General features: G+C 42.3%; 1 protein-coding gene across 1 annotated transcript in view; it reads left to right on the top strand.

Moving 5' to 3' along the window:
• Positions 1-26,250, top strand: part of slc38a12 (solute carrier family 38 member 12) — a 47,096-nt gene that overhangs the window by 16,692 nt on the left and 4,154 nt on the right. Inside the window, exon 9 of the mRNA XM_076086613.1 lies at positions 14,160-14,253. Coding sequence (XP_075942728.1) covers positions 14,160-14,253 — 94 coding nt within the window. The remainder of the gene's footprint in view (positions 1-14,159; positions 14,254-26,250) is intronic.

Here is a 26,250-nt window from a genome sequence, read left to right as displayed (position 1 = left end):
GTCTGTTTGACTCTAAATGGACCATAATGTACTAAATGAACATCATGCTGTATTGAAGAAGACTTGAAACTAGAGATTGAGACCATAAACTCATGTTTACAATGTTTACTGAGGTAATAAATCAAGAGAGAAGTAGAGTCATTTTCTCATAGACTTCTATACAACCAGAGGAGTCGCCCCCTGGTGGACACTAGAGAGAATGCAGCTTTAACACATGAAGCTTTGGCTTCACTCTTCAGAACCGGAGGTTTCCGCCTGAGTAAAATACATTAAAAAAAAATATATATATATATATATTAATGTTTATGAAACACTGCAGTATTGTTTTTCTCTGTTTCACTTCAGCTTCCAAAGTTCATAAACCTCCACATGAGGAAGTTTTAATGCGCATCAAACTCTCGCATTGTCATTTTCATAAAGACCTCGGTGCTGAATCCACACAGAGACTAATTACTCGGTGATAATGGACCCGAAGCAGCCCCCCGGTTGATATGTCATGAGGTCGCATCTCTGACTCGATCAGTATTGACTTTACACCGTCAGCAGTGGACGCGTCACGTCGGCCACTTTTCCTCCTCCGAGCTTCAGAAAGCTCTTAAGAACATCAATCGGCCGTGATTTTGTTTGCCGTTGCGGCTGATTGATTCTCGTGTTTGCTGCCCGAGTGGACCGGCCGGAAAGGCTTTTCTCCACACATCTACCATATTTGTTGGCTTTCGTGGGGTGTGAAAAAAAACAACCAGGGAGATGATGGAGGAACGTTGCGTAACGGAGCGCTCGGTGTTGATCCTGGCCCCCTTTGATTGAAAAGATTAACCGTGCTGTCCTTCTGGGTGTTAGTTCAGCTCCAGCAGAGATTCCCGAGACCTCAATTAAACGTCCCTGTCCTCGATTGTCCCCTGCTAAAGTTTTCTTTTAGAATCTCACCGCGGGGGGCTTTTTTGTCACAGTGGTCAGCCAAGCAGCGGTCGGTGTCCTCCGCCCTGCCGGACGGCCCAGTGCAATTTCTAAATGTCTGATTTATTTGTTCTCCCAGCATGTGGGAAAAGTGATGGAAAATCAATGCGGCGTATGAGCTCAAAGACACGTTTGTGCTGACACTGCATTGTTCACTCTGCTCATCTTCATGCAGATGTTTCAATTATAATGCCTTTCTATCGAGCCAAAACGCCGTCTCGCGTATTGAAGATAGAGTTAATTTGAAGTGCAGGTGAAGTTGTTGCTCGTCCCCTACCAGTTCAGAAACGAGCCGCCCTGACACTTTCCCTCGATACCGAGCTGATTGATTCATTAACTGGCTAATAAAGATTTATTGCGAGAGGAATTTCGGTGTCCTTGATGGCCGTTGAAGGCCTCCTGCCATCTTTGCTGCAGTGTTTTAACCTGTTGCACATTAAAGGTGCACATTTATGGAAGCAAATGCTGAACCTCGACCGTCTTTGTATCAGTAAAAACTTAACCAACCGGAGGTTTCATACTTCGTATAGATGACCTTTGTCACCACTCGATCTCTCTCCTCATTGGGAACAATTTTAAAAAGGCTCTTTGTGGACACTCTCCCTGATTCAGTCTTCACAGATGAGCCTGTTTACCGACAGATAATACTAATAACACGTACTTAAGTTGTGAACTGTGGCTCCTCCTGTATCTCACATAACATCCAGCGAGGAGGTGTTCGCTGTGGTGGAGCTGCAGGGAGACGAGGGTACAGATGGTTTAATGGAGATTATCACAGCGGGAAGAAGTGTTGATGCTGCTATCCAGGAGGGGGGGGGTCCACTCCATACAACAGCAGGAAGCTGTATCGGGGGGGGGATGCTGGGGTGACTGGTGATGTGGGGGTAGTTATCAAGGAGAAGCAGAGGTCTCTGTGGATCTTTAGTCGCCCCGTGTTGTTGGACATGAAGTGAATGATTCATTATGAGGACTTGTTTGTTTTAGATAAGATGTGCTCCGTTCATCATGCTGTTATTAAAGGGAGCACGCTGGAGTTTTATCAGGTGTGTGTGTGTGTGTGTGTGTGTGTGTGCGTGTGCGTGTGTGTGTGTGTGTGTGTGTGGGCTATTTTTCTAGTCTGTTAATAGCAGCATGTTATATCAATGACCTCGGGATGAATATCAGAAACACCTCGTTTTATAACACGATGTGTTTCTGCAGCTTTACAAACTGAATCCTCTGAAATGATCAGACGGTTGAACATCGTAACCTTCATGTTGTTTTATGCAGCTTTAGTTTTAGCTAGATGTTAAACTGTTGATGCATTTATTCACTGTGATCTCACACAACGTATCCTCACACAAGGGTTTGTATGATGTCTTACAAAAAGTTACACATTTTTCATACGTTTTCCTACAAAATCCAGCAACACGTCAATTTACGCTCGTTACATGAATTACATGAATTTTCAAAATAAACCTCTTCAAAAGTCTTCAAAAGTACTAAGTTAGGTTTCCGAAAAGATCGTAAAATACTTGGTTATGTTAAAAATAACTATGAAAGTGCCGTTACGTGACAAGTAAATCAACAACCAGCGAGCTCCTGAGTCAAAGATCCAGTTTGTTGACCAGTTTGTAACCGTCTCACACGCTGAAGCCAAATGAAATGTACAGCAGCTTCACAGCCTCGTTTGAAATGCAGACGGGTTGAACAGCAGCTGTCCACGCTCGAGATGTGGAGTAGCCTCGAGCTCACTACGTGTTAGCGGGCTACATGGTGTCGGTGGTCACGACCGTCCACCTCAAAGGTTCTGTTCTGAGTTGAGTTGGTGAATAAAATATCCAACTGTTGTCTTTTTCAATAACGTCTCGATGTATCTCATATTCACAAGCTATGGAAAGCCAAAAGTGACATTAAATGTCTCTATTTTCACACGATTTATGGTCTTTTTTAAAAGCGTGTATTTCAACTTGATCATAGATTCAAATTCAGTGTGATTCAGAACAACAGTGTGATAATCTCGGACATTAGACCGACAGTAGGTTTTTAATTTCAGCTAAGGAATAAATATGTTTCTAGAGCAGGAGAGAAAAAATAAGTTACGTCTTGAACCCTGAACTCTGGATTGCAAAGCACACATTGAGACCACGAGGCTATGATCAGACACCATCCGCTGAAGATAGATATTCACCTGATGAACGGAAATCGATCTGGTATTTAGAAAAACTATTTAAATTGTATTTACACTGTATTTAAATTTGAAAACAACATGAATTGTTACCTCTTTATCCTTCTGTTGAAGCACATATTTAATACATCCATGTTGAAACTGACATTAAATATCCAGGTCCGATGTCTTCGTAGCGATTTTAACCTAAATCAGGTGACAATAGAGGCTTTAATGTCACTTTTGGCTTTCCATACGAAACGTCCTCTCTGTTGATTCATCCGTTCATTTCTTCTGAAGGTTTATCATCTGTGTAATTTGGGAGGGAAGTGTCCTGTACTGTAACGCAGCTCCCTCCTCCGTCTCTCTTTACAGCAGTCGAGGTTATCGTCCTACTAAACCACTCAAATGATCGTTTCCCATCTCCTCCCTTAGATTTGTCCCAAAGCCCGTCATAAATCCTCACTGTGTTGCTGCTCATTAGTTCTGCTGAGGTAGGGTGTGTAATCGAACTGCACATTATGAGTTTTAATTAGGCGAATGTCTTGGAAAGAGGAGCTTGTTCAACGTCATAACGTCTGCAGCAAGTAGCTGCTCAGTGTTTCCTTTGGCACGTTACTGTCCTTTTCCTTTTTAATAGGAGGGAATACGTGTTTTTAAATACAGCTGCGACAGGTCGTATAGTGAGGACATATTATTAAGCAAAGTAGTAATCATGAGTTTGGCAATTATTTGGTCTGTGAATCATGAATGTGTAATACTGTCAACAGTCCTCAAGTTTGAGTTATTATATGATAGTTTTGAAAGTCAATGAGTTTATATTTTATCTTGCTTTTGATTTAATGTTAGTTTAGTTTTAATTGGTGTCAGAGTACATTTGCTAGTTTCAGTTTTCCAGAAAGGTTTAGTTTATGTTTTTATATATTTAGTAGAGATATATTAGAATAAAATTTATTTCATTTTTGTGACTTTTTTAACCAGGCAATATTACGTTTAAAAAAAAAAAATAAAAAGTATTTTCTGTTTACAACATTTTTAAAGCATATTGTCGTTTTAATTTCAGTAATGATGATAACCTTGCTGCAACCCATCTGCACTCACACAGGCTGCTAGCGGTTCACAAATATAAGTATCGCAAACGTGCTCCGTGTTCATAGAACGGAGGTTACTATGTGTAACTGCTTTGTCTTAGTTGTAGTCTTTCTTCCTTATCTTTAGCCTGATTCTCATTCTGAGCTTGCAAACAAGATCAACGAGGTAATTCTGAAAAGTGAGAGCTCTCTGCTGAAAGACATTTTATTTTTATTAAAGCCATTAAAAAACACACTAATCACCTGTTAAAATCACGCTCAAGACGACCGATGTGTGACTAACGTTTGAACTCGAGCTCTGACACAAACAGTCGAGCCGACGCATTCGTTCTGTTGTTGCACTCTGACAGTGATGGGAATCAGAAACACTCCAGTCTGCCCTCACTAAAGTTAAATGCACTCTAAAGGAACGTCATCCACTGTTCTGTTTTTAACATCGAGGCCTCAGTCAGACGTGAACCCTGCCAGCCTCAGTTTCATTCTCATCACATCTTTTATTGTCGGTTTAAGATGTGCCGGCCGGTCCCACATGATGATACGTTCTCCTTGCATCTCTGCACCGTCTTTATCCTTCCTTTGGTCCGAGTTGTCTTCCTTCCCCTCATTAGGAGTCATGTCTTTAATCGCGTGGAGACGTGGAGGTCTCCGGGGCCACGCAGTGCACCTAATTAACAGCACAGGCTTCTGTGTTGGATGTGTTTCAAATGAGATGAAAGAGGCTTTGAGAGTTTGTCCATAGATGTTCTTAAATTCATTTCAAATGAGAGTTTATTCTCATACTGTCTATTATTGCTATTTTACTATTATTGTTAATATTACTTTCCATATCCCGACCACTGTCACTATGCTGTGTAGTCCGGTTGACGTAGTGTTCATTCTGGTGTTAAATGTAAATTATGGTATTTTGTACGGCCAAGGTGAAGTATTATTTTACATTTTTGAATACTTGTGCCAATACGATACCTGAATTTTTAATAGTAATTCCATAACTGTCCTTTTTATATTATTTTATATATTTATGTTTGTTGTTGTAATTCTCATTTTAGCCACTAGAGGCTGAAGTGCACCACTACTCCATGTTCTAAATAAGACTGTTTTCTTCTAGGTGAGTTTTTAATCTCTTAACATGAGGTACGTAGATCGTATGTTAGCAAGTTATATAACCTAAAACACACATCTGTAAGAAAACATGAATGCTTCTCGTCCTATTTAGAACGTAAGGAAGTGGTGCACTTCAGCCTCTTGTGGCCGAAATTAGTATCATTGAGGAACGTTGTTTTCCACCTGTTCTTACGTCATTAACACCGGTGAGAATACAATTTAAATCAGATTCAAAATAATCATTTTCTGTTCTCTTTTACACCTTTGGGCTTCCGTACCTTCAAGCGCTTGGCCTACATAAAATAGTCTAAAATTGGAATTCGTTCAATCTTTACTGAAGATGTATTGATGTTTGATACCTGTCATCTATCCGTCAGTTTTAGGTACGAGAGAGAGAGAGAGAGAGAGAGAGAGAGAGAGAGAGAGAGAGAGAGATGAATTTATGTAGCTGGGCGACCCAGATGGATGGGAAGCAGCTGACGGAGTCGGCCACATAAGCGATGGATGGAGAGGCTTCTGCTGGCAGCAGATAAGCCTCAGTCTCATCTCATAAAACACATCAATATTCAGACACACTCACAGAAAATTAGCATGACATTGACCCCGAACAATTCGTTAATAATATTTATAATTGAGGTTATTTTTTCTTCAAACTCAAGTTTTACTCGTCGGCTTTAGATTTTTTTTCTAGGTTTGTGTTTCTTTTTGCTGAGTCAGCATAAATTGCATTCCAGCTTTGGCAGCCAAACACTTGTCACTCATTTTGATGTGCTGTCACAGCTTTGAAGATCCTCCGCAGACACTGAAGGAATCGCAGCAAATGCAGCCAATTTGTAGAGAAGAAGCTTCCGTCTGCCCTCTGTTGCTGCTGTTGACTTTGACTTGTCTGCTCTGTGGTGTGTCGTAACACAGAAACACAAATACGGTCCTAACAAATGAGTCTATAGCAAATCTCTCCGACGGTCCCTGAACCAGAAAAAAGCAACCAAAACGAAGCCTAGAATTTTGATATTTCATCAAAAACGTTTTATTCTACATGTTCTCATTTAAAATCTCGCCCCAAATAAAGCGTTCACTTTAACCAGATTCTGTGAAAAACAATAAATTCTGAGCTCATCAGTGAAACTATGAAGTCGTGATTGATTCACCTGAGACCAACAGTCATGTGACAACAAATCAGAGAAACTTTTTCCAACATAATTATCAAAGAAATTCATCTTGCGTTTTAATTTAGATTTATTTCTTAGTAACTGTTATTCTGCACTGAAGATATCATTGAGTCCTCTCTGAAGGCTTCAAAGTAAACCGTTTGTGAATCATCGGTATCAGCAGTGTAACGCACCACGAGGTGTCAATTATCAGGACTTTAAGGACTTAGTGGAGACAATTCTTAATAACAGACACCTCGTTAGGCTTGCATATGATATATTATCACTTTGTAAACAAAATTACATAATGATTAATAAACTCACACTTGGTATTTTGTCCTGATGAAGACCTACATTTGTATTGGTTTTAATAACTAAATCCTTTTATTCATCATTTCTTTATATGCTAATTGTATCTGCGTGATGGAGATGTTTTTTGGTGATTAATGAGGCTGAAGGAAGGACTCTCCTTCATCCTGACAGACGTATAGTTCCAATATGGTTTTAACTGCGTCGTGTTGCCTCCGAGGCATCGCCCCCCCCCCACACCACACACACACACACACACACACCTTCGTCCTACCTCCCTCTCCTCCCTGCTGCCTGTGTGTTCAGTGAATCAGTTGACTTGTTATTGCTATCATAAGAGCGTGTGTGTGTGTGTGTGTATCTGTCGGGCTTTTATGGCCTATTTTATGCCGTTTTTTTATTCCATACCAGTACGGTCAGGTTTCCCCCAAAGTCTTTCATCGTACATGTCACAGCCGAGGCAATGAATCGCCCGTAGTGTCCAATGTTCCTGTGTGTCGTGTATGTGATATAGTTGAAGGGGTGGTCTGAGCGTCATGCACGTTTGTGCGTCATTAAGATGAAATATTGGGAATTGGGAATGGAAGTAACCTGTCTTATTTGTGCTTTGATTCTCACACATGTACTGTGCGCATAGAGAGCCATTTGAATGTGCATTTGTCTCTGTTGATTAGTGTTAATCCGTCCTTTTGTAAAGCAAAGCAGATCGTGGATGTGCACGAGGAATGTGAGTTATCTTCATTTCTGTCAAACAGCTGTGCTTTCACACGTCCAAGGTCTCAACTCAAGGTCTTAATTAAAGGTAAATGATGCATGACGTTGTCGAGGTCTTGAGTTATTGCAGGTCTTTTTCAGGAAGCAGCACGGATCTGTTTCAACTGTACGTCTGTGTTGTGAATGAATCCCAGCTGGCCATTTTTAAATGTTTTAATGCGTCTCAAAGCCTGGTCTTGCATTTTAAACCGTCTCGTTAATTACAGAAAGATAGATGAGTAAAAACGTGATGTACAGGGTTTATAGCGGAGGTGTGAATAAAAAGCACCGCTCATGAATACAGGACAAATAATCAAACCTTTAAGAAAACCCAGGAAACCTAGAGGAAACAACCGAATCAGTCACAAACTCTATCAGTTAGTTTGTCCTGATACATCAACATGAACTTTACCCTTTCGTCAACTTCATAAGCTGAAGTTGTTTTCTCTTTTTCTTCTCAAAGCCGTAACGATCACAATAATCTACAATAATAACAAAGGAAAAAGTGGACGAATGACGACTTTCAGTTCCACTGTTTTCTAGTTTGCAATCTGTTTGTAATAAAGATTAACAGAAACAAATGGCGGGGGATCTTGGGACTGAATCCTAATCCTTGCTCTTGTTTCAGTGTGTGTGTGTGTGTGTGTGTGTGTGTGTGTGTGTGTGTGTGTGTGTGTGTGTGTGTGTGTGTGTGTGTGTGTGTGTGTGTGTGTGTGTGTGTGTGTGTGTGTGTGTGTGTGTGTGTGTGTGTGTGTGTGTGTGGGGGGATTATCAGGGTCCAGGCTGGAGCACCGCATGGAACCACCAGGACACTTATGATCCCCAGCGTTTGACCATTAACCTTCTTCTCACCACACTGAGCAGTGATTTCACAAGTAGCTCATATGGCTCTCTGGGAGATATAAAATAGAGCAACAGTGACGCGAGGACATATGTGCCAACCCCCCCCCCCCCCCCACGGTAAAAGATGCCGATTAATTACTTGAGTAGGGTGGAGGGTCAGGGGGTTGACTTATGTAGCCCAACTGTGATGGATAGAAAAGCCCAAACGCAAAAAAACGTGGCTCAGGAGAAATGCTCACATATGCGGAGATTAACGGGACCGGTGGATTGAGTGACGCAACGCAAATGCCAATTAAATGCTTTCCCCGTACTCTCTGGACTCTCTCATCCGCACAAATCCAAAACACCGGGTCCTCGTAGACTGTGAACGTGATTGACAGCTACGGCTCGGGGTTTGCCAGGTGGTGGTGGGTTTTCCACCATTATTGAGATCATTCACCATATCTAAACCCCGTTAATCTCTTATTCACAAATTATAATTTTGCAGCAAAAGTTGCAGAAAAGTGGTGATGTTTTGTTACTTTTTCCTCTTTGTAGACAGAGAAGCTGACCGGAAGTTAGAGGAAAGAGATGTTGAGGATGTTTTTGTACCCGGCTGGACCAGAACTAGAGTTCTTGTGGTTGGCGTCCGAAACCTTTTAGTCCCGTTTTGCAACCTGTTTGTAAATAATTGATCTGAAAACGATGCTCTCTTTCTGAAACACCACGCTCCACAGTCACATCTGGAAGCTGCCGAGTTCAAACATCCAACATTCAACTTAAGCTGAAAGGAGAAAGAAAAAACTAATTAGTTGTTCCATCTTATTTTCTTTTTTGTACTTTTGTTCCTCAATAAAGCAAAAGTATCTTTTATCTGATTACCTGATTAATTGATGGAATAATAGAATAGTTGCTGGACATCTTTTAGAAGTCTTTTTGTCTCGGTGATAACGGGGCTCACAGTTTAATTAAATGTCTCACATGTTTTGTCTCCATGTGAAAGTCCAATTATACCATCAATTGTTTATTTGTACTTTTTATTGGTTCCAATAAATTGGGGTTAAAAATCACCCTAGAACATCAAATTGGACCGATTGAGAAATTGTTCATTGTTATGCTTTTCTGCAAAGGACTGCAGGTTAAACAAGAATCTTTGTTTCTTTGTCTTTGTTTGCTGATGCACCTTCAGTCTGTAACGGGACAGATCTCCGTGTTTCTATGCATCGTTGGTCACCTTTGCGGTTCCTCATCTGCTGAAAGTCTTCTCTCATTCGGAGGAGGAGAAACGGACGATTCTTAAGAATGTCTTTTGTTGTCAGACGGTAAACGCTGATAGTTGATGAGTGTGCTGCTCTGGAGGAGCAAAAAAACAAAACCATCAGCTTCCCGAAGAGGAGGGAACGGAGAGGAAGGTGTCCGGCCACAATTGATTCATGCCACTTTTCTCCTGACAGGATCTGTTTTTGTTTATTGAGACATTTATTAAACCGGGCGTGAAACGTAAGCAGTTTCTGTCGCGAGGAAGCAAAATAAAGTAGGAAAAAAAATGAAATCTGTGCGTCGGCCTTGAGAGCGAGAGCGAGATGAAATTGCTACAACAGCGTGATCAAAGTATTACATGAATAAATGCATTGGAACCAAGTGTCATTCAATCCGTCCACGTTGTGAGATTCTAGTTATATTCATATCTGGTTCAGCTGTTTTATTTCTGCTGCTCGCTCTGCACCACAGATACGGGTCCTAAAGCCTCTACTGTGTTGTGTTAATGTCAATACATCTGTTTGAAATCGACCAAAGTTAGCGACATATTTAGTGAAAGGATCTCTTTTCTGGAGGTTTGCATGTATCTGTATGCAGCTTCATTTTTATATATTTGGCTCATGAATGTCAAATCATTAAGTGCAAAACTAATTTCATTTTTATTGCAGCAGCACATATAACCAATCATTTAAAGCTCTCAGAAAATACCTGACACTAAACATTTATTCTTATTAGCTGACTCGGGGTTACGTTACCTGCATGGGGTTGGGGTCGGTTTGGACCGTAGACTGTATATAAGAAGTGGACGTAGTCGTTGGGACGTAACTCTTTGTTTTGTGGCGTTTTCTCCGTCGCCATCTTGGATTACGGCCGTTGCCATGTTGTTTTTTTGCAGCCAATGAACAGGAAGTGACCATATCTGGACTGAGGAGTGACGTAGAGACTCTGTATACGTCTCTGCTAGACCCCCCCCTGACCGATGTGGGAGTACATGCTTCCTCTGATGTTTGGTTTATGCCCCTTATTTGCCAAGTTAATGGACTATCTTGATGGTTTTTAGTCCATTAACTTCAAGTCTTTTACACATAGCATTAGTGCCAGTACACCACGGTTTTAGAAATCAGCATAAAAGGGAAGGTTAGCTTTGAAAAATGGTGGTCAGTACGTGTGTTTGCAAGATAGTCATTCAGACAAAACACCCAATTGTTGGAACGTAAAAGAGAAATCATGATGAGGATTTTAAGAGTCACTCTATGATAAAATGTCGTCTCTTAGTTTTGTGTAAAACCTCTTATCTGCTCCTGTTCACCTCAACATTTCTCACTTAACACAACTTGACTTGTGGCAGCATGCAGACCGATCCATCGAGGCGGCTGTGGGGAGACGCTTCTCTTCCCTGTGATAGATTTCTCTCCCCTGTTGCTCTTTGATTGTGAGAGACGTTTCCTGGTAGGTGATAGTAAAGAAGAACAGCTAGACATGCTCTGAAATGTTTGGACCCTTATCCACCAGAATACGTACAACACATGCCACATGTGTCAGATCTGATCGTAGCTTTCTCTCTGAAGAAGGTGTTGCGGTTTATTTCTTTAGATCCTTGTGTTGCTCTTGATGCAGTTGAGCAGTCCAGTGTCCTCAGGCCATTGTTGGGTATTGGGGGCGGGGGGGTTTAAGCTGTTAGAGGTGCAGACTTGATTCATGAGTGGTTCAGAATCTGTTCATCAGCCGTGAACCCTCAGGGATGTTTCTATCTCTGCCACACCAGGCTGGATGTTGACCCGACATTAACATCCGTCCATTTGCGCCAATGTGAGGATGTTAAGAGCTTCAGAAATAGACTCTTAGAGCTTGTTGACCAGTCGAGTTTCTCCTTATCCGAATGTTGCGGAAGTTCTCTCCGCAAGACGACAAGCATACAACTTTTAAAATGCTCGTTTTCTCAATAGATCTCGGATCGATTGTTGACGTTGTAGCTGCTCCATCAACGTTCAAAATAACGTCATACAGGCGTAAATACGTCAGCATCGTTATCGTATCGTGTTGCGTTTCTACGGGCGGTCAAGCCGGCCGTCACTCGTATCTCTTCGTCACACCAGCCGATGCTACGGCTGTAGTGCCCCCATATACTAACATTTATGGTAAATGCATTCAAGCAGCCCAGATGGAGCTGACGGTGTCGGTATAAAAACAACCGAGCTGACTGGCAAAGCTGGAATAAGTGACTATGTCCGGTTTTTAAAATAAGGTGTTAACAAAGTGTCTATACAAAATGCATATATGGAAATAAGATTAATTGGATTATATTCACCAGAAGCATCAAGAATGTCAGCCGTGTCCCTTATGACGTAAAGAGAAAATACCACTAAATTGTGATCTTTGACTTTTGGGTTGCTGGAGAACATTTTAAGAAGTAATTCTTGACAATGATATATTTGACGACTACTTACATGCTGAAGTCAAACATGCTTAAAGATGGTAAGAGAAGTCAAATCGTGAGTTAAGCTTATTGTCCCAGTGCTAACTTTTAAGGCAAAGTTGTCCTTTACAAATAATGACTGAATTAAAATAAGGGTTTTGTAAACACACACTTCTATTGTCCTCAAACTAAGGTTTTGTGTGCTACTAAAATTCAGCTTGTATATTGTTTCAGGTCAAGAAAGACACCAAATGCTAATTATAACATTCGCTGCAAAGGAAATATTTAGTGAAACGTGGTCGTTGGAGGTAGAAGTCACATGTATTCCTCAATAAACTATAGACTTGACTAAATCTTAATTTGGTCCCAGGTTGATGTCGTTGCTGTAGTTTACGTTGCTGTGCAGAACCATCGGGGTCTGAAACACTTCATTTCACTTCCTACCTTCAGACCCGTCTCTCTTCATCATGCTTCCTTCATCACCGAAGGCGTTTGCAGATTCATGCTTCTGGCTCGGCTCGAGCTTTGGCTGCACTTTTGCCGAGAAGACAGCTGGTAATACTTTAATACATAGACACACAGGTATCATCAGTATTCAGCAGAATTAAAGGTTACGATCAACCCCCCCACAGACCTCCAGATGTTCAACTGTACATCTGGAAGTAAGAACAGACTCTCGCTGTGTCTGATGGCGCTCCCTTTGTTCCCTCGTTTATTAGTTCAAACAGAATACAACAGTCTGTGTGGAGCTGTTGGATACTTCAGAGACTTTTATTGTTTTATGTCTTTTAAGATATTAGGATTATTTCATACTAGCAATCCCTGTGACCCCTGTATGTTTACTAAGATTTAAAGTACTATATATATATATATATATATATATATATATATATGGTTTAGGGCGGGGCTACACAGTGATTGACAGGTCTCTACGGTGTCTCTACGTCACTCCTCCTCAGTCCATATATGGTCACTTCCTGTTCACTGGTTGCAAAAAAGCCAAGATGGTGACGGCAAAATTGTTGAACTCAAGGATTCAAAACATCAGTCCACAAACCAACGAGTGGCGTCACGATGACGACGTCCACTTCTTACACAGTCTGTCCTCTGATGTTGCTAATGAAAAATGCCCGAAAAAGTGAGTTGAGTGGAGCTGTTTAGTAGAAAAGCAGCTTTATTCTGTAAGTGTTTGTCTGCATGGATCCATGTTTGAAACCCTCAGACGAAATGGAACACGAGTGACTTCCCCTGAGATCACATGTCACTGAGGGAGGAGGAGGAGGAGGAGGAGGAGGAGGAGGAGGAGGAGGAGGAGGAGGAGGAGGAGGAGGAGGAGGAGGAGGAGGAGGAGGAGGAGGAGGAGGAGGAGGAGGAGGAGGAGGAGGAGGAGGAGGAGGAGGAGGAGGAGGAGGAGGAGGAGGAGGAGGAGGAGGAGGAGGAGGAGGAGGAGGAGGAGGAGGAGGAGGAGGAGGGATTTTTTTAAAAGCAGACGCGTCTCTGCTGGCGTTTCAAAATGACACGCCGGGTGAAGTATCAAGACTATTAAGATTAAGACTACTAATAAGACTATTAAAAATTAACAAAAAGTGTGATAATACCACAGTGGTGAAGCCGAGTGTGCCTTCTTTCCAACTTATTGATTGAGTTCTACTTATTGAACTCAGTTTATAATAATAATAAAATATTTTGTATAACGCTTTAAAAGGTACTCAAAGACGCTTTACATGGTAAAAACAGAAACAATAAATATATATTAATATAAAACTGAGAGAGCAGATTCTCACATTAAAGAAGCTGAAACAACACAATTTACAGGATTAATTGATTATTAAAGTTATTCTCTCACTGATTAATCAACTGTTTCAGCTCATGTAACACGCCAACACACAACCACAGTAATAAAAACGTTTCTTTACCGTTTCAGAAACATTTGATTAAACATGAGAAGCATCTCAAAGGGAGGATTGTACAATGTTCTTAATATTCTGTGTCCTGTAAATCTAACTGACATTTACGGCGTCATGGGCGACGTTTAGCCGTTACTGCCTCTGTTTATTATGGGAGGGTGAAGGAAGCTTCACATGGACATGAGTCGCTCTGTGATAGTTTGTCTCGTACATCAGTGATGAACTCTTCCTCTCTGTCTCCTCCTGCAGTGCGTCTTCATGCTTCTTTTGGGTCCTTTCACCTTCTTCAACGCCCAGAAGACCAAATACCTCCAGATTCTCACCTCACTCATGCGCTGGATCGGTAAGAATGACAAAAACAAAAGTTTATACAAATATAAAGTGTATAAGAAATGATACGAACACTAGAGCTCAATAGAGACTAAAATAGGAAATGAATATTGAGTGATATTGAAAAGTAGTAAAAAGTTATATTGCACGTAGTATAATAATAATAATGAACATGAAATTGAGATGTAATATTGCAGATGATGTGGTTATTATTGTAGGAAGTGTCCGATGATTTAGCTGTCCTTCCTTCCTTCCTTCCTTCCTTCCTTCCTTTTTCTTTCTCTTTCACGATGTCCCTTTGGTTTCTTTCTGCCTCCTCCTTTTCTCCCGACGTATATATTTCCATTTTCTCCTCCTCGCCTTCCTCCCCCCTCCTCCCTCCCTCCTCGTCTTCCTCCCCCCTCCTCCCTCCCTCCTCGTCTTCTTCCTCCCTCCTCATCTTCCTCCCCCTCCTCGTCTTCCTCCTCCCTCCTCATCTTCCTACCCCCTCCTCATCTTCCTCCCCCCTCCTCGTCTTCCCCCCTCCCTCCTCGTCTTCCTCCCCCCTCCTCCCTTCCTCCTTGTCTTCCTCCCTCTCTCCCTCCCTTCTTGTCTTCCTCCTCATCTTCCTCCCTCCCTCCCTTCTCGTCTTCCTTCCTCCCTCCTCGTCTTCCTCCCTCGTCTTCCTTCCCTCCTCGTCTCCCCCCCCCGTGTGGCTGCCGTGCTCAGGTCTGTCCATCATGGTTTCGGTCCTGCTCTCTGTCTTTCATTCTCATCTCCTCTCATTCCTCGGGCCTGACATGGCCTGACAGCCCGTCCCAAGCTTGATTGGACTGTCACTCACAGGGCGGCGGGCGGAAAAAAAATAAACCGCCCGTGCCGGAGCTCCGCTGTTAAAATCACAACGCCACTGAATCACGCCGCCGCCGCTAGCTAGCACGTTTGAACGGCACACAAACACAGCAGCATCCACACACTGTCCACAGCTCAGAGGTTACTGAGCTGCTCCTTCACTCCTCTTCCTCGGTCTTCACCTTCCTGTGAGCTGCTGCAGAGTTCTCTTACAACACTGATCGATAATCCAACAGCCAAAGAAATGAAGGAAAACCACCCAAATAGCCAACATGAATAATCAGAATCATCCTCTGACTCCGTGCTGAGATCCTGTTGTGTAAAGACACTTTGAGCTGCTTCTCGAGGACAAGAGAAGATATTACTCTGTTAGACGACGTCTCTTTTCAGACATGTTTTGTTTTGACAGCTACAAGGTGTTTCCTGTGATGTAAAGTGATGTTCTGCTCTCATAAACGCTGTAACGCACTGCAGCAAAATGGCTCCAGCCTCCCTCAGTACTCCCCCGTTCACACGCCGATGCCTTTCAGATCAAACGTTTGGTGTGTTTTGCAGGTTCTTTTATTGCAGCTTGAAATAACGTAAAAAACCTCCACTCGTCTGCTGCAGGCTTTTGAGTTTGTCTTTCCACTAAATGACTCGTGAATTCAAGCTGATCACAGCCGCTGTTCTCCAAATTAAGAAAACTGTAAACTACATTTTTGTGTTTCTGGGTCTGTGGAGCTGTTTTATTTTGAAATCCTCTACAGACATGAGACCCCTCCGACCCTCCTGGCCTTTACTCTCCACTTCCTGTATACCCTGAGCTGCCCTGCGAGGCGGTGTGTCGTGTTTGGATGTCGGGGTTGGCAGCTGGCCGGTGTGCCGGTGTGTCGGGTCCCTGCCCCCCCGCCCCCTCGGCTCTGGCCTTGTCACCATCGTTGCCACTCAGCTGTCGTCACCTTCTAGTCCAGCAAGCCCTGTTTTTTAACACCAAACATGAGCGATGGTGTGTGGCTGCGCTGCCTCTAACATGCTGGGATTGTGGATGGAGTAGCCATGAGCCCGGGTCGGTGTGACACCTTCAACCCACCTTTCTTTTGTGTCGCTCAGGACAAAAATAATTCCAATGGAAGTCAATTAGGATCATTTTTCTTGGTGGACACAGGACTAATCCACTAATCCACGTGATAATACAACGGTCAGACCAAGTAATAAATACTACTGACATGGTATTAAATATAACAAAAATAACACTCATGGACCTGGACACTTGGTGAAGAGGGAGCTGAGCCGGAAGGCAAAGCTCTCAATTTACCACTCGGTCTACGTTCCTACCCTCACCTATGGTCACGAACTCTGGGTCGTGACCGAAAGGACAAGGTCGCGGCTACAAGCGGCCGAAATGAGTTTCCTCCGTAGGGTGGCCGGGCTCAGCCTTAGAGATAGGGTAAGGAGCTCGGTCATCAGGAGGGAGCTTGGAGTCGAGCCGCTACTCCTTCGCGTCGAAAGGAGTCAGCTGAGGTGGTTCGGGCATCTAATTAGGATGCCTCCTGGACGCCTCCCACTGGAGGTTTTCCAGGCACGTCCAACTGGGAAGAGACCCCGGGGAAGACCCAGAACACGCTGGAGAGATTACATCTCCCAGCTGGCCTGGGAACGCCTCGGGATCCCCCAGAATGAGCTGGAACATGTTGCCGGTGAGAGGGAGGTCTGGGTCAGCCTGCTTGGCCTGTTGCCACCGTGACCCGACCCCGGATAAACGGAGGAAAATGGATGGATGGATGGATGGATGGGACCTGGACACCAGGGTTTTGTTGTTGTGGTTTTGTTGCCTAAACCTATAACGTACGTAGTTATTTTAAGCCCAACCTAACTACGTGGTTTTGTTGTCTAAACTTAACGTACGTTTTGTTGCCTAAAGCTAACGTACGACGTGGTTTTGTTTTTAGGACCCTGACGTTCGGGAGGGTTCACCTCGATACCGTGGTATTGATCCGTCGATACTCACAAGCTTATCATTTGATATCGATTCCTTTAAAACAAACGTGAGGCTGCATCACTTTCAAATGTTGTCGCTACTTTTTTTTAATAGTTTTTTTTTCGCTGTTTCTTTAACGGCGTAAAAATGCCTTAAAAAATACATTGAAAAAATGTATTAAATGAATAAATGAACCTATTAATATACATAGAACAAGCCCCTCTTCACATATTCTCCCTCATATATACATGTGGACCAGATACACTGAAGGACTCGATCATTCGTCCATCATTCACTTCCTCTTGAAGAGCTTGTTAACCTTTATGTCTCTTTTCAGCACCGAGTAACGACGGATGAATGTAGTAACACACATCGTTACTCACCGAAGCACATTAACCTTTTTGATGAAGCATTTCTTAAATAAATTTTTTAAGCAAGAGACATTTGTGAATTTAAACATTTAACCGTGTAGCACTGCTTTAGGATGAGATCTCTGACATTGGTGGTGTTGTTTATTATTGCACAGTATATTTTGAATAAATTAGAGACTGCACAAAAATCTGCATACTGAAAAATAAACCACATATATAATAATAATAATAACTTTATTTATATAGCACCTTTAAAAACAGTTTTTAAAGTGCTCTGACAGAAACAAAAGCAAATAATAACAATAACAGAAAGCTCAGTGAGACGTCGATACGATAAAAATAAACTAAGAAATACAAAAAAATACAAAAGAAAAGAAAATAATAAATTAATAATAATTTAGTAAAATCAACAAATAAAACAGAAAAGCAACGAAATCACATGAAAGCCAGTCTGTAAAAATGTGTTTTAAGAAGTGATTTAAAAGAGATTTCTGATTCTTATGACAAATTTAACCAAAACCACAGCAGGATACATACAAAATACTGTATAACTTCCCCTGCACATGTTGGGGATGGACGTATTAAAAAGGTAAACGCTGTTGCAACCACTGAAAGCAGGAGGAGTCATTACACATCAGCTCTCCGGAGGATCGCCTCTTAAACACCGACAGCAGCAGAGAGCTCCTCTAATTGATATTGAGTGGTGTGAGAGGAAGGGAATAAGTTAACGCTCAGCAGACGAGTATTAATCACATCCGTCCGTCTCTCCGGGGAAGCCTGGAGGGCCTGGGGGGGGGGGGCGTTACTGTCTATATTGACTGTTGAGTCAGTGACTCGTACTGCAGATCTGTGGCTGTCACGTTGATGTCAGATTTTGTTTCTGGTGTTCTTCGATGAAACGGTTTTGTTTACGTTATCTTTTGGAGCGATGAATAAATGACCCGAAAATGCTAAATACTCACCAAATATGATATTTCTAGGGCTTTTATTGTGAAAGGAAAGAAGGAGCGTATTTGACTACGAAGCCTCCGAACTTATATAAATATAAAATATATACGCGCAGCTTTAATCTCAGTGCGACAGATTAAGACCCTTTTTAGCCGCTTTATTTTTGTTTTGTGTTAGAAAAGTTATTTACTAAGGTTGGTTGTTAAAGTAAGTCATACGTTCTTTACTAATAAAGGCATTGTTATTATTATTATTATTAGTAGTAGTTGTATTGTCTTTATTATTATTGTTATAATTATAATTATTTGTATTATTATAAAGACTGTACATACCCGTAGTTTTAGTATTTAATTCTCTTACAATGTTGAATCAAAGTAGAGTTAATGTGACTTTTTTTATTTTACACTTTCTCCTTAAAAGGTCTTTTTCTTTCCATTAATGTCCAGAAATCCACATAAAATCCCCTTTTGATTCAGTTTTGTAAAACAATGAATCTTCCATGGGGGGACGAATAGTTTTTACAGCTACTGTACTTAAAAGCCGTGCTTGTATTCACGTACATCGTATAGTTATATAGCTTTGTTTTCCCGTGTTTAGATATAAACTCTTAAAGATTTTATTTGAGAACACAAAAACATGTAATATGAAATGCGTGTTCCTCCTCCTGCAGCAGGAAATAATACCTGTAAGTTAAAGAGCGGTCGCTTCACTGATCCATGGGACTCTCCATCCATCTCATGCGCTCTCTTTACTACAACAGCAGCTGAGAAACAGCCCGCAGGGATCTCCACAGCTGCCCAGTGCCATTTGAAAATGGGAGCGCGATTGAAGGTCGGGGGGGGGGGGGGGGTCATGGGGCCGGTAGAGTTTGTCCACAGCTTGCAGCTCTCAGAGAGGACGGTGAAATATGAGCTGGTCTTAATGAACCAAACACAGTTCAGAGGTCCTGAAAATTACATTTAACAGTGAAAAATCCCTTTAGATTGGAAAACAATCCTCCTCTTCTGTCTTCATGTGACGCTCCTGTTGTCAGCCGAGGATGAACGCATCTTTTTGAGTTTAACTGAATAGCCACATGATCACAGCCACTTTCTCTGCTCTCACTTCCTGTTTTGGGGGGTTTGTCTTTAGTGGCCCCGTCCTTCATCCCTGCTTTGTATCGACGTCTCTTTGAGTAATGAGAAGTCTGACTTGCTGCTGAGATGAGTTCCGGGGTGATTAGAGGAATGTCTGCCTTTAGTCTGAGAGCGTGATCAATAGCATCTGTTCCCCAGTGAGGAAGCTTTTAATTATGGTCGCTGACCTCCTTGTTTACAGAGAACCACCTTCAGCCAGGTGTTCACACTCGTTATCTGTTGGTTGAAACCCTGAATCTGTGAACCTCTAACTCTGCTTTAAACCCGTGCAGCAGTAATTTATTTTACATAATTCCAGCAGTTTTACCCTAAAATAAAACAGCTTTCAGTTAAACTAATTCTGTATATTATATTTAGACATTATGATAAATGAAACCAACCACACCGATTCAGTGCATCGCTGTATGTTGGATATCATTTTAAACTATATCATTTCTTTATATGGTTCATTTTTCTTGCGTTGTACAGAGAAACGTCTTCTCTGTGGATAACGTGCATGTCTCCAGCTCCGCGGCTGCGTGAGCAGACTAACTGATGTTTGCATTAAGCCGTCAGACGATGTCGTGGAGTTCGGCTCTTCTTTGTGAACCCGAGCTGCAGTGCCGAGTGCACAGCCGACCGCTGTGCTGCTCTGTGCTGTGTTTGCTGATAGTCCTATCTGAGATCACACGAGTTGTTACGAGGCAAAGCAGCCACTTATCACCCAGTCGCCAACCAAGAGAAGACACAGCAGCCCGCTAGCGCCCCGGGTCCTGAAGGGTTTTTTCAAGTGATCGAGCTCCTGAGCAAGAACTCCTGAAACCCCGGCGAGAGCCGGGCGAAGAGCCAGGGCTGCTAATTAGCTAAGAGGTTATCCAAGAGCGCTCCAGAAGCGTCTCTCTTAATTAATGATGGGATGATTGCTGTGCTCTGAAAACCACTAGAGGCGTACATGTTTAAATTAGCAAACATAAAGAGAAAACACGAGTGCAGTGGTACCAGAACCTCGCGTCGCATTAGAGTGTTTCCTCACAGTTTAAACAGAGAGAAACATTAAAGCAGCTAAGAGCCGGCTGGTCTCAAACCAGCATTCGTAGCTATGCCTACGAAAAATAAAGCGCCGTAATTTGTAGATATCCCATGAAAATGTAGTATGTTACACACGTAATCTTGAACGAGGAAGTATGAAGACCGCAAAAACCCGCACAGGGTGATGGAGGGGAGGAAGATGGGTCCGCTGTTCGTTCCATTTTAAGTTTAAAGGCCTTTACGCACCCGGGGCGTGATGATTAATGACATGAAAATGCGAATACTTTGCATAAAAACCCTGCTTACCATCTCTTCCATCTCACAAGTTGAGTCAATACAGAAGTGTCTTAAAGCTGCATTCTCTCTAATGTCCACCAGGGGGCGACTCCTCTGGTTGTATAGAAGTCTATGAGAAAATGACTCTACTTCTCTCTTGATTTATTACCTCAGTAAACATTGTAAACATGAGTTTATGGTCTCAATCTCTAGTTTCAAGTCTTCTTCAATACAGCATGATGTTCATTTAGTACATTATGGTCCATTTAGAGTCAAACAGACCATAAAGCAGGGGATGCTTTAGGGTGGGGCTACACGGTGATTGACAGGTCTCCACCAGAGACGTATACGGTGTCTCTACGTCACTCCTCCTCAGTCCTAATATGGTCACTTCCTGTTGCAAAAAGCCAAGATTGCGACGGCCAAAACGCCGACTTCGAGGCTTCAAAACATCAGTCCACAAACCAGTGGGTGACGTCACGACGACATCCACTTCTTATATACAATCTATGGTCTAATGCGTCCAATGTGCCCCTCAACCTGCATCTTCCTCTCGCTCCGTCGCACATGAGATCGATCACCTCTCACCTTCTGCCATTTCCTCCTCAACAACCGAGTCCAGGAATCCCATCGTCTCTTCTGAGATAACCTCTGAAGACTCCTCGGCTCTGTTTTGCCACCAGGGAGAAAGCAGCAGCTGTGAGGAGGGTTTGTTGAAGTCGAAGCGTTCCCTTTACGAGGTCGTTGCCGTCCCCCCGTCCAGGCGATATAAATCACAGGACTCTGCAGGATGGACGGCCGCTTAGCTACGTGGACGTGATATGTGGCCGTCAATTTACTCACTTCCTGTTGCGGTGCATCAATTTGAAAGTGTATGTAATCACCATATCCTGACCGATATCTGCAGAGGTTAATGGCTCATCCCAGGGGGGGGGGGGTAGTAAGATGGGTGTTGCTCCTGGCTTGTGGTGGGTGACATGACACATCTTGTCAATACATAATAAGACCATAAAGTAAGGTGAGGGCTGTAACCAGAGATGATCAAAAGAAAAAAGGGAGCAAATATAACTTTCAGAGATTCCCCCGATCAGGTTCTTTTGTTTTTGCCTCCGATACTAATTGCTGATCATTGATGATCCATATTAACAGATACAGATCCTTTGTTGTTGGATTATAGTGCTGGTCCACAAGGATCCAGATTTTCTTTTCTTTTAAACTATCAAAAACCCTCAAATGTTATCCTTTCACTTTGTTATAGTCATCTATAGTGTTTTTTTTCTTCATAAACACTGATTGGTTGTTTACAATGAAACATGATCAGAGATCAGAGACTAGAAACACATCAATGATGTCCTGATCGTATGTTTTTTACTGAATATTGACTGCGATGTTTAAACCAGAATGTGTTTCTTTGGTCCTTCAAAGCGGTCAAAGCTGATAAGTTCATGTTTGATGGCAGTTCATTGAGACAAATGAGCACATTATGAAAGCTTCATTCTCGGGGTTTTGTTCTGGGTGTTCGGCTCCTCTCTGCCATCTGATTGACTTTCAATTCCTTTAAAGTAAAGTAAAGGGGTTACTTCCTGTTTCTTAAGTGAGATAAATGAGTCCCTTTCCCTCTGATTAGCATAAACCCTCCTCAAGTGAAATGTTCTGCTTTTAGATTTTGCACTTTTTGAGGGATTCTGAATATTCTCTGGTTGTTAACCCTCACTTACATTTAACTGGGAGCTGACCAGCACGACCAGCCCGGCAACATCGATGCTTAATGCTGAAACCCGGCACACTGGAGACTGTTTCATGGCCTTAAATAGAGCCAGTTGTGGGACTTTTCTCAAACATCTGGGTGGAGCTGCAACAACTGGACTCATTTGATAATGGATTCATCATATTCTCAGGCTTCAGCTGCTCAGACTGAAGAATTGCTGCTTTTCTTTGTCATATTTGACAATATATTGAATATCTTTAGGTTTCGGTCTGACAAAGTAAGCGAACGACATCATCATGAGCTGAGAGAAGTTTTAAAACCATTTTATTGACTAAAGAACCGGGCTGTACTGTAGCAGTTTGAAGCTTTGAAGCTTCATTCATAACGTTCCACTGCTGTGCAGCATTCTGTTGAAGTTCGTATTTCTGACTTGCAGCTCGACATTGGTGCGTCCGTGTCTCTTGGTCCGCTGCCGGCTGTTTGACCGCTCTGTGTGAGGACGGTTAAGGTGGAAGTAAAGGGAGGATTGCAACTCCGAGCTTTCTCTGCAGCCACAGATTACACTGGCTGTCAGCCAAAGATGCATTAAATATCCAACACTTTGGCCACTGATGTGTGAGCGCGTACATCTACTCTGATGGTTAGTGTGTGGAAAGTGAGAAACTAGGGTGAGGAATGTAGCCGTGTTGGACAAACAGTCGGTGATGGATGCTTCCTCTGTCAGTGGCCCCTGAATCTCCTCTTACATTTATGCCACATTAAGAAAAACAATAAAGGAGGTTCACCGCCTGCATCATTTATTCTTCATTGAGCATCTGCATCCTCTTTTTGGACAAATAGAATCTGGTTTAGTTTCTCTCTTCATTGTAACAACATGATAATAATGGTTGAAAACCAGCTAAAGATCATCGTCTTTGTATTATTTTGTTTGGAAAACAACAGAAGCCGAACCGGTGATCTCTCATTCACGTGTTTTTCTTTTTCATTGTTAGGTTATTTGATCACAGGTCAGACATGATACCTTTAAACCAAGTAAACAAAAAGTCATTTATCAAATCACACAATTTTATGATCATCAAACCACAAATACAGATGTTCAAAGCTGTGTTGTGTGAGACTGTCACACAACCCAAAGAAAGGTCCACACTACAGACCTGAGGCGAGTGTTTTTGGATTCTTCGTTATTCGCGTGAGAAAAGATGTGTGGAAACGACAAACGATATATAAAACTTCCTCACGTGTGTGTAAGGTTTTTACACTCGCTTGAAGTGGTTTTTGTCTTTGTGGAAAAAGAGTCGATGCATTAGATGTGATATGAAAACACTTTTTGGAACATTTAACTCACATGACTGAACATCCCATATACATATACATATATATATATATATATATATATATATATATATACATATTTACTTTCTTTGTCTCTGGACAACATGAAACTCCACAAAGTCCTCTGCACCATGTTTCTATCGTAGGACCTCTACCTCTTCTTCTACTCTTGTTTACTGGCGGTTTGCAGCCGTGTGTAAAACGTAAACTTCTGACAAAACTACGCTAGTTTATTCGCTCCAAACCAGTTGATGGAAAAGCGCCTTATTCGCATATTGTTTGCTTCAAATTTGCTTCTCAATTGAATGGAAACACAACTGATGACACTTTTATATTTGTTGTATTTTTGTGGGTTTATTCTCATTTAATTAGTTTATTTCTTCATACAGTATCTCTGTAAAGCACTTTGCATTTCTTCTTCCTCTCATGATGATCATTTTAACCAAAGTTAGTAGTCATAGTGGTACTTTTTGTCTCTTTCTTAATCATCTTTCACTCCATCCTGATGGTTTCTCCTTCCCCTTTCTGCAGTCCGTCCCTGATAATTGGATTAAAGTTCACCCTCTTTACATACATTAAAATACCACAGCACGAACAACACGATCCCAGGACGCGCTGTATTTGCCCACTTGAATATTTCCATCAAAGGCAGCCGGGATCTCTCTCTCTGTTATTATTCATGCATCACACCTCTCAGAGTGTATAGAAGTGCATGCTATAGAATCATTTTCTGCCTATGTGTGACAAATTATGGTGCGAGCGGTGCCTCCTAAATGTCACCCCGCGTTTTAAAAGGACAGCCCGATGATGAAAGTTGAGGAAGCTGGCTGCCGGCCAGGGGCTATGACTAACTCCTGGTGTCACGGGGCTGATTGAGTGCTCGAGGAGGTGAGGCGCCGTCCCCGGGGCCACGTGACTGTCGGCCCGTAACGGGACCGCACGCCGTGCTCAGAGGGCCTCCTTTAGCTTCGCTCATGCTAGTCTGTACCTTCCAGGAATCGATTGGAGACGGAGACGGTGCTTCTCCGTCGTCACCTGGCTCCAAGGACTTTTTTTGCCGGGACATGAAATGTTCCCTCTTGGTTTTTTTAATGCCTGATGTTTCTGGGACAAACGGTTGGAGGGCGCTTTAAGAAGAAAACTATCTCCGTCCACACGAGCGCTTCAGCACCATTTTATAAAAATGATTTCCGTCCATAGACTGTATATAGGAAGTGGACGTAGTCATCGTGATGTAGTCATCGTGACATCAGTCATTGGTTTGTGGACTGATGTTTTGAAGCCTCGAGTTCGGCGGTTTGGTCGTCGCCATCTTGTTTTTTTGCAACCAGTGAACAGGAAGTGACCATATTAGGACTGAGGAGGAGTGACGTAGAGACGCCGTATACGTCTCTGGTGGAGACCTGTCAATCACTGTGTAGCCCCGCCCTAAAGCTTCCCCTGCTTTATGGTCTGTTTGACTCTAAATGGACCATAATGTACTAAATGAACATCATGCTGTATTGAAGAAGACTTGAAACTAGAGATTGAGACCATAAACTCATGTTTACAATGTTTACTGAGGTAATAAATCAAGAGAGAAGTAGAGTCATTTTCTCATAGACTTCTATACAACCAGAGGAGTCGCCCCCTGGTGGACACTAGAGAGAATGCAGCTTTAAGACGAGACTGAATCACATGACCATTTACGTACACTGGGCGTGCAGGTGCCGGTGTAAACAGGAAGTGGATGTCACTATTATTGTACTCTTTAATAATAAAAGGTTGAGTTTGATACTTAAGAACTTCCTCTATATTTCCAACACACACATTTAATTTAATTACTATTTCTCTCTCTCACATCAAATTGACTTAAAACAATGAATGAGGGAATGAAACTAATCCACATGTGGTGGGTTAGTTTCCCCTTCCAAAGCACATTGATGCTACATCATAATGTGGAACAAACCAGGTTGAACAAATACTACAAAGACGTTGAGGACGTAAGTGTGAGACGGATAATGACGAACGCTAAATATTCCATCGAGTCTGAAGCCAACAGTCCGATTTAACGGAGATTTGTGAAAAACACGATCGGCTGTTCAACACGTGCGGCCAGTTTGCAGTTTTGTCGTAACTCTTCTTGATTGATGGAGAAGATCAGAGACTGAGATTGCTCCACAATGAGAGACATTGGTTGAAGGTTGTTTGGTCGTCGGAGTCACATGTTTGTTCTCTGCAGTCGCCCCAATTGTGAGTTATCACAATTGCTTTGACGTTATTTATGTTGTATATAAATTGTTACAGGATGGGGGGGGGTTATTACCTACAGTATATACCGGCCAAGGTCACGACAACAGGAACAATTCCACCACGTCAACATTAATCTCTTTTAGATGAATGGAATGTACTTCATTGTGTATTTATTTGTTGAATGTCCATTTCACTTTTGTATGGTATG

This window comes from Anarhichas minor, unplaced genomic scaffold (genome assembly GCF_050575085.1).
Source record: "Anarhichas minor isolate MPS153535 unplaced genomic scaffold, ASM5057508v1 ptg000007l, whole genome shotgun sequence".
Lineage (NCBI taxonomy): Eukaryota > Metazoa > Chordata > Actinopteri > Perciformes > Anarhichadidae > Anarhichas > Anarhichas minor.
Note: the sequence above shows the minus strand (reverse complement) of the source record. Positions and strands in the feature narration are given on the sequence as shown.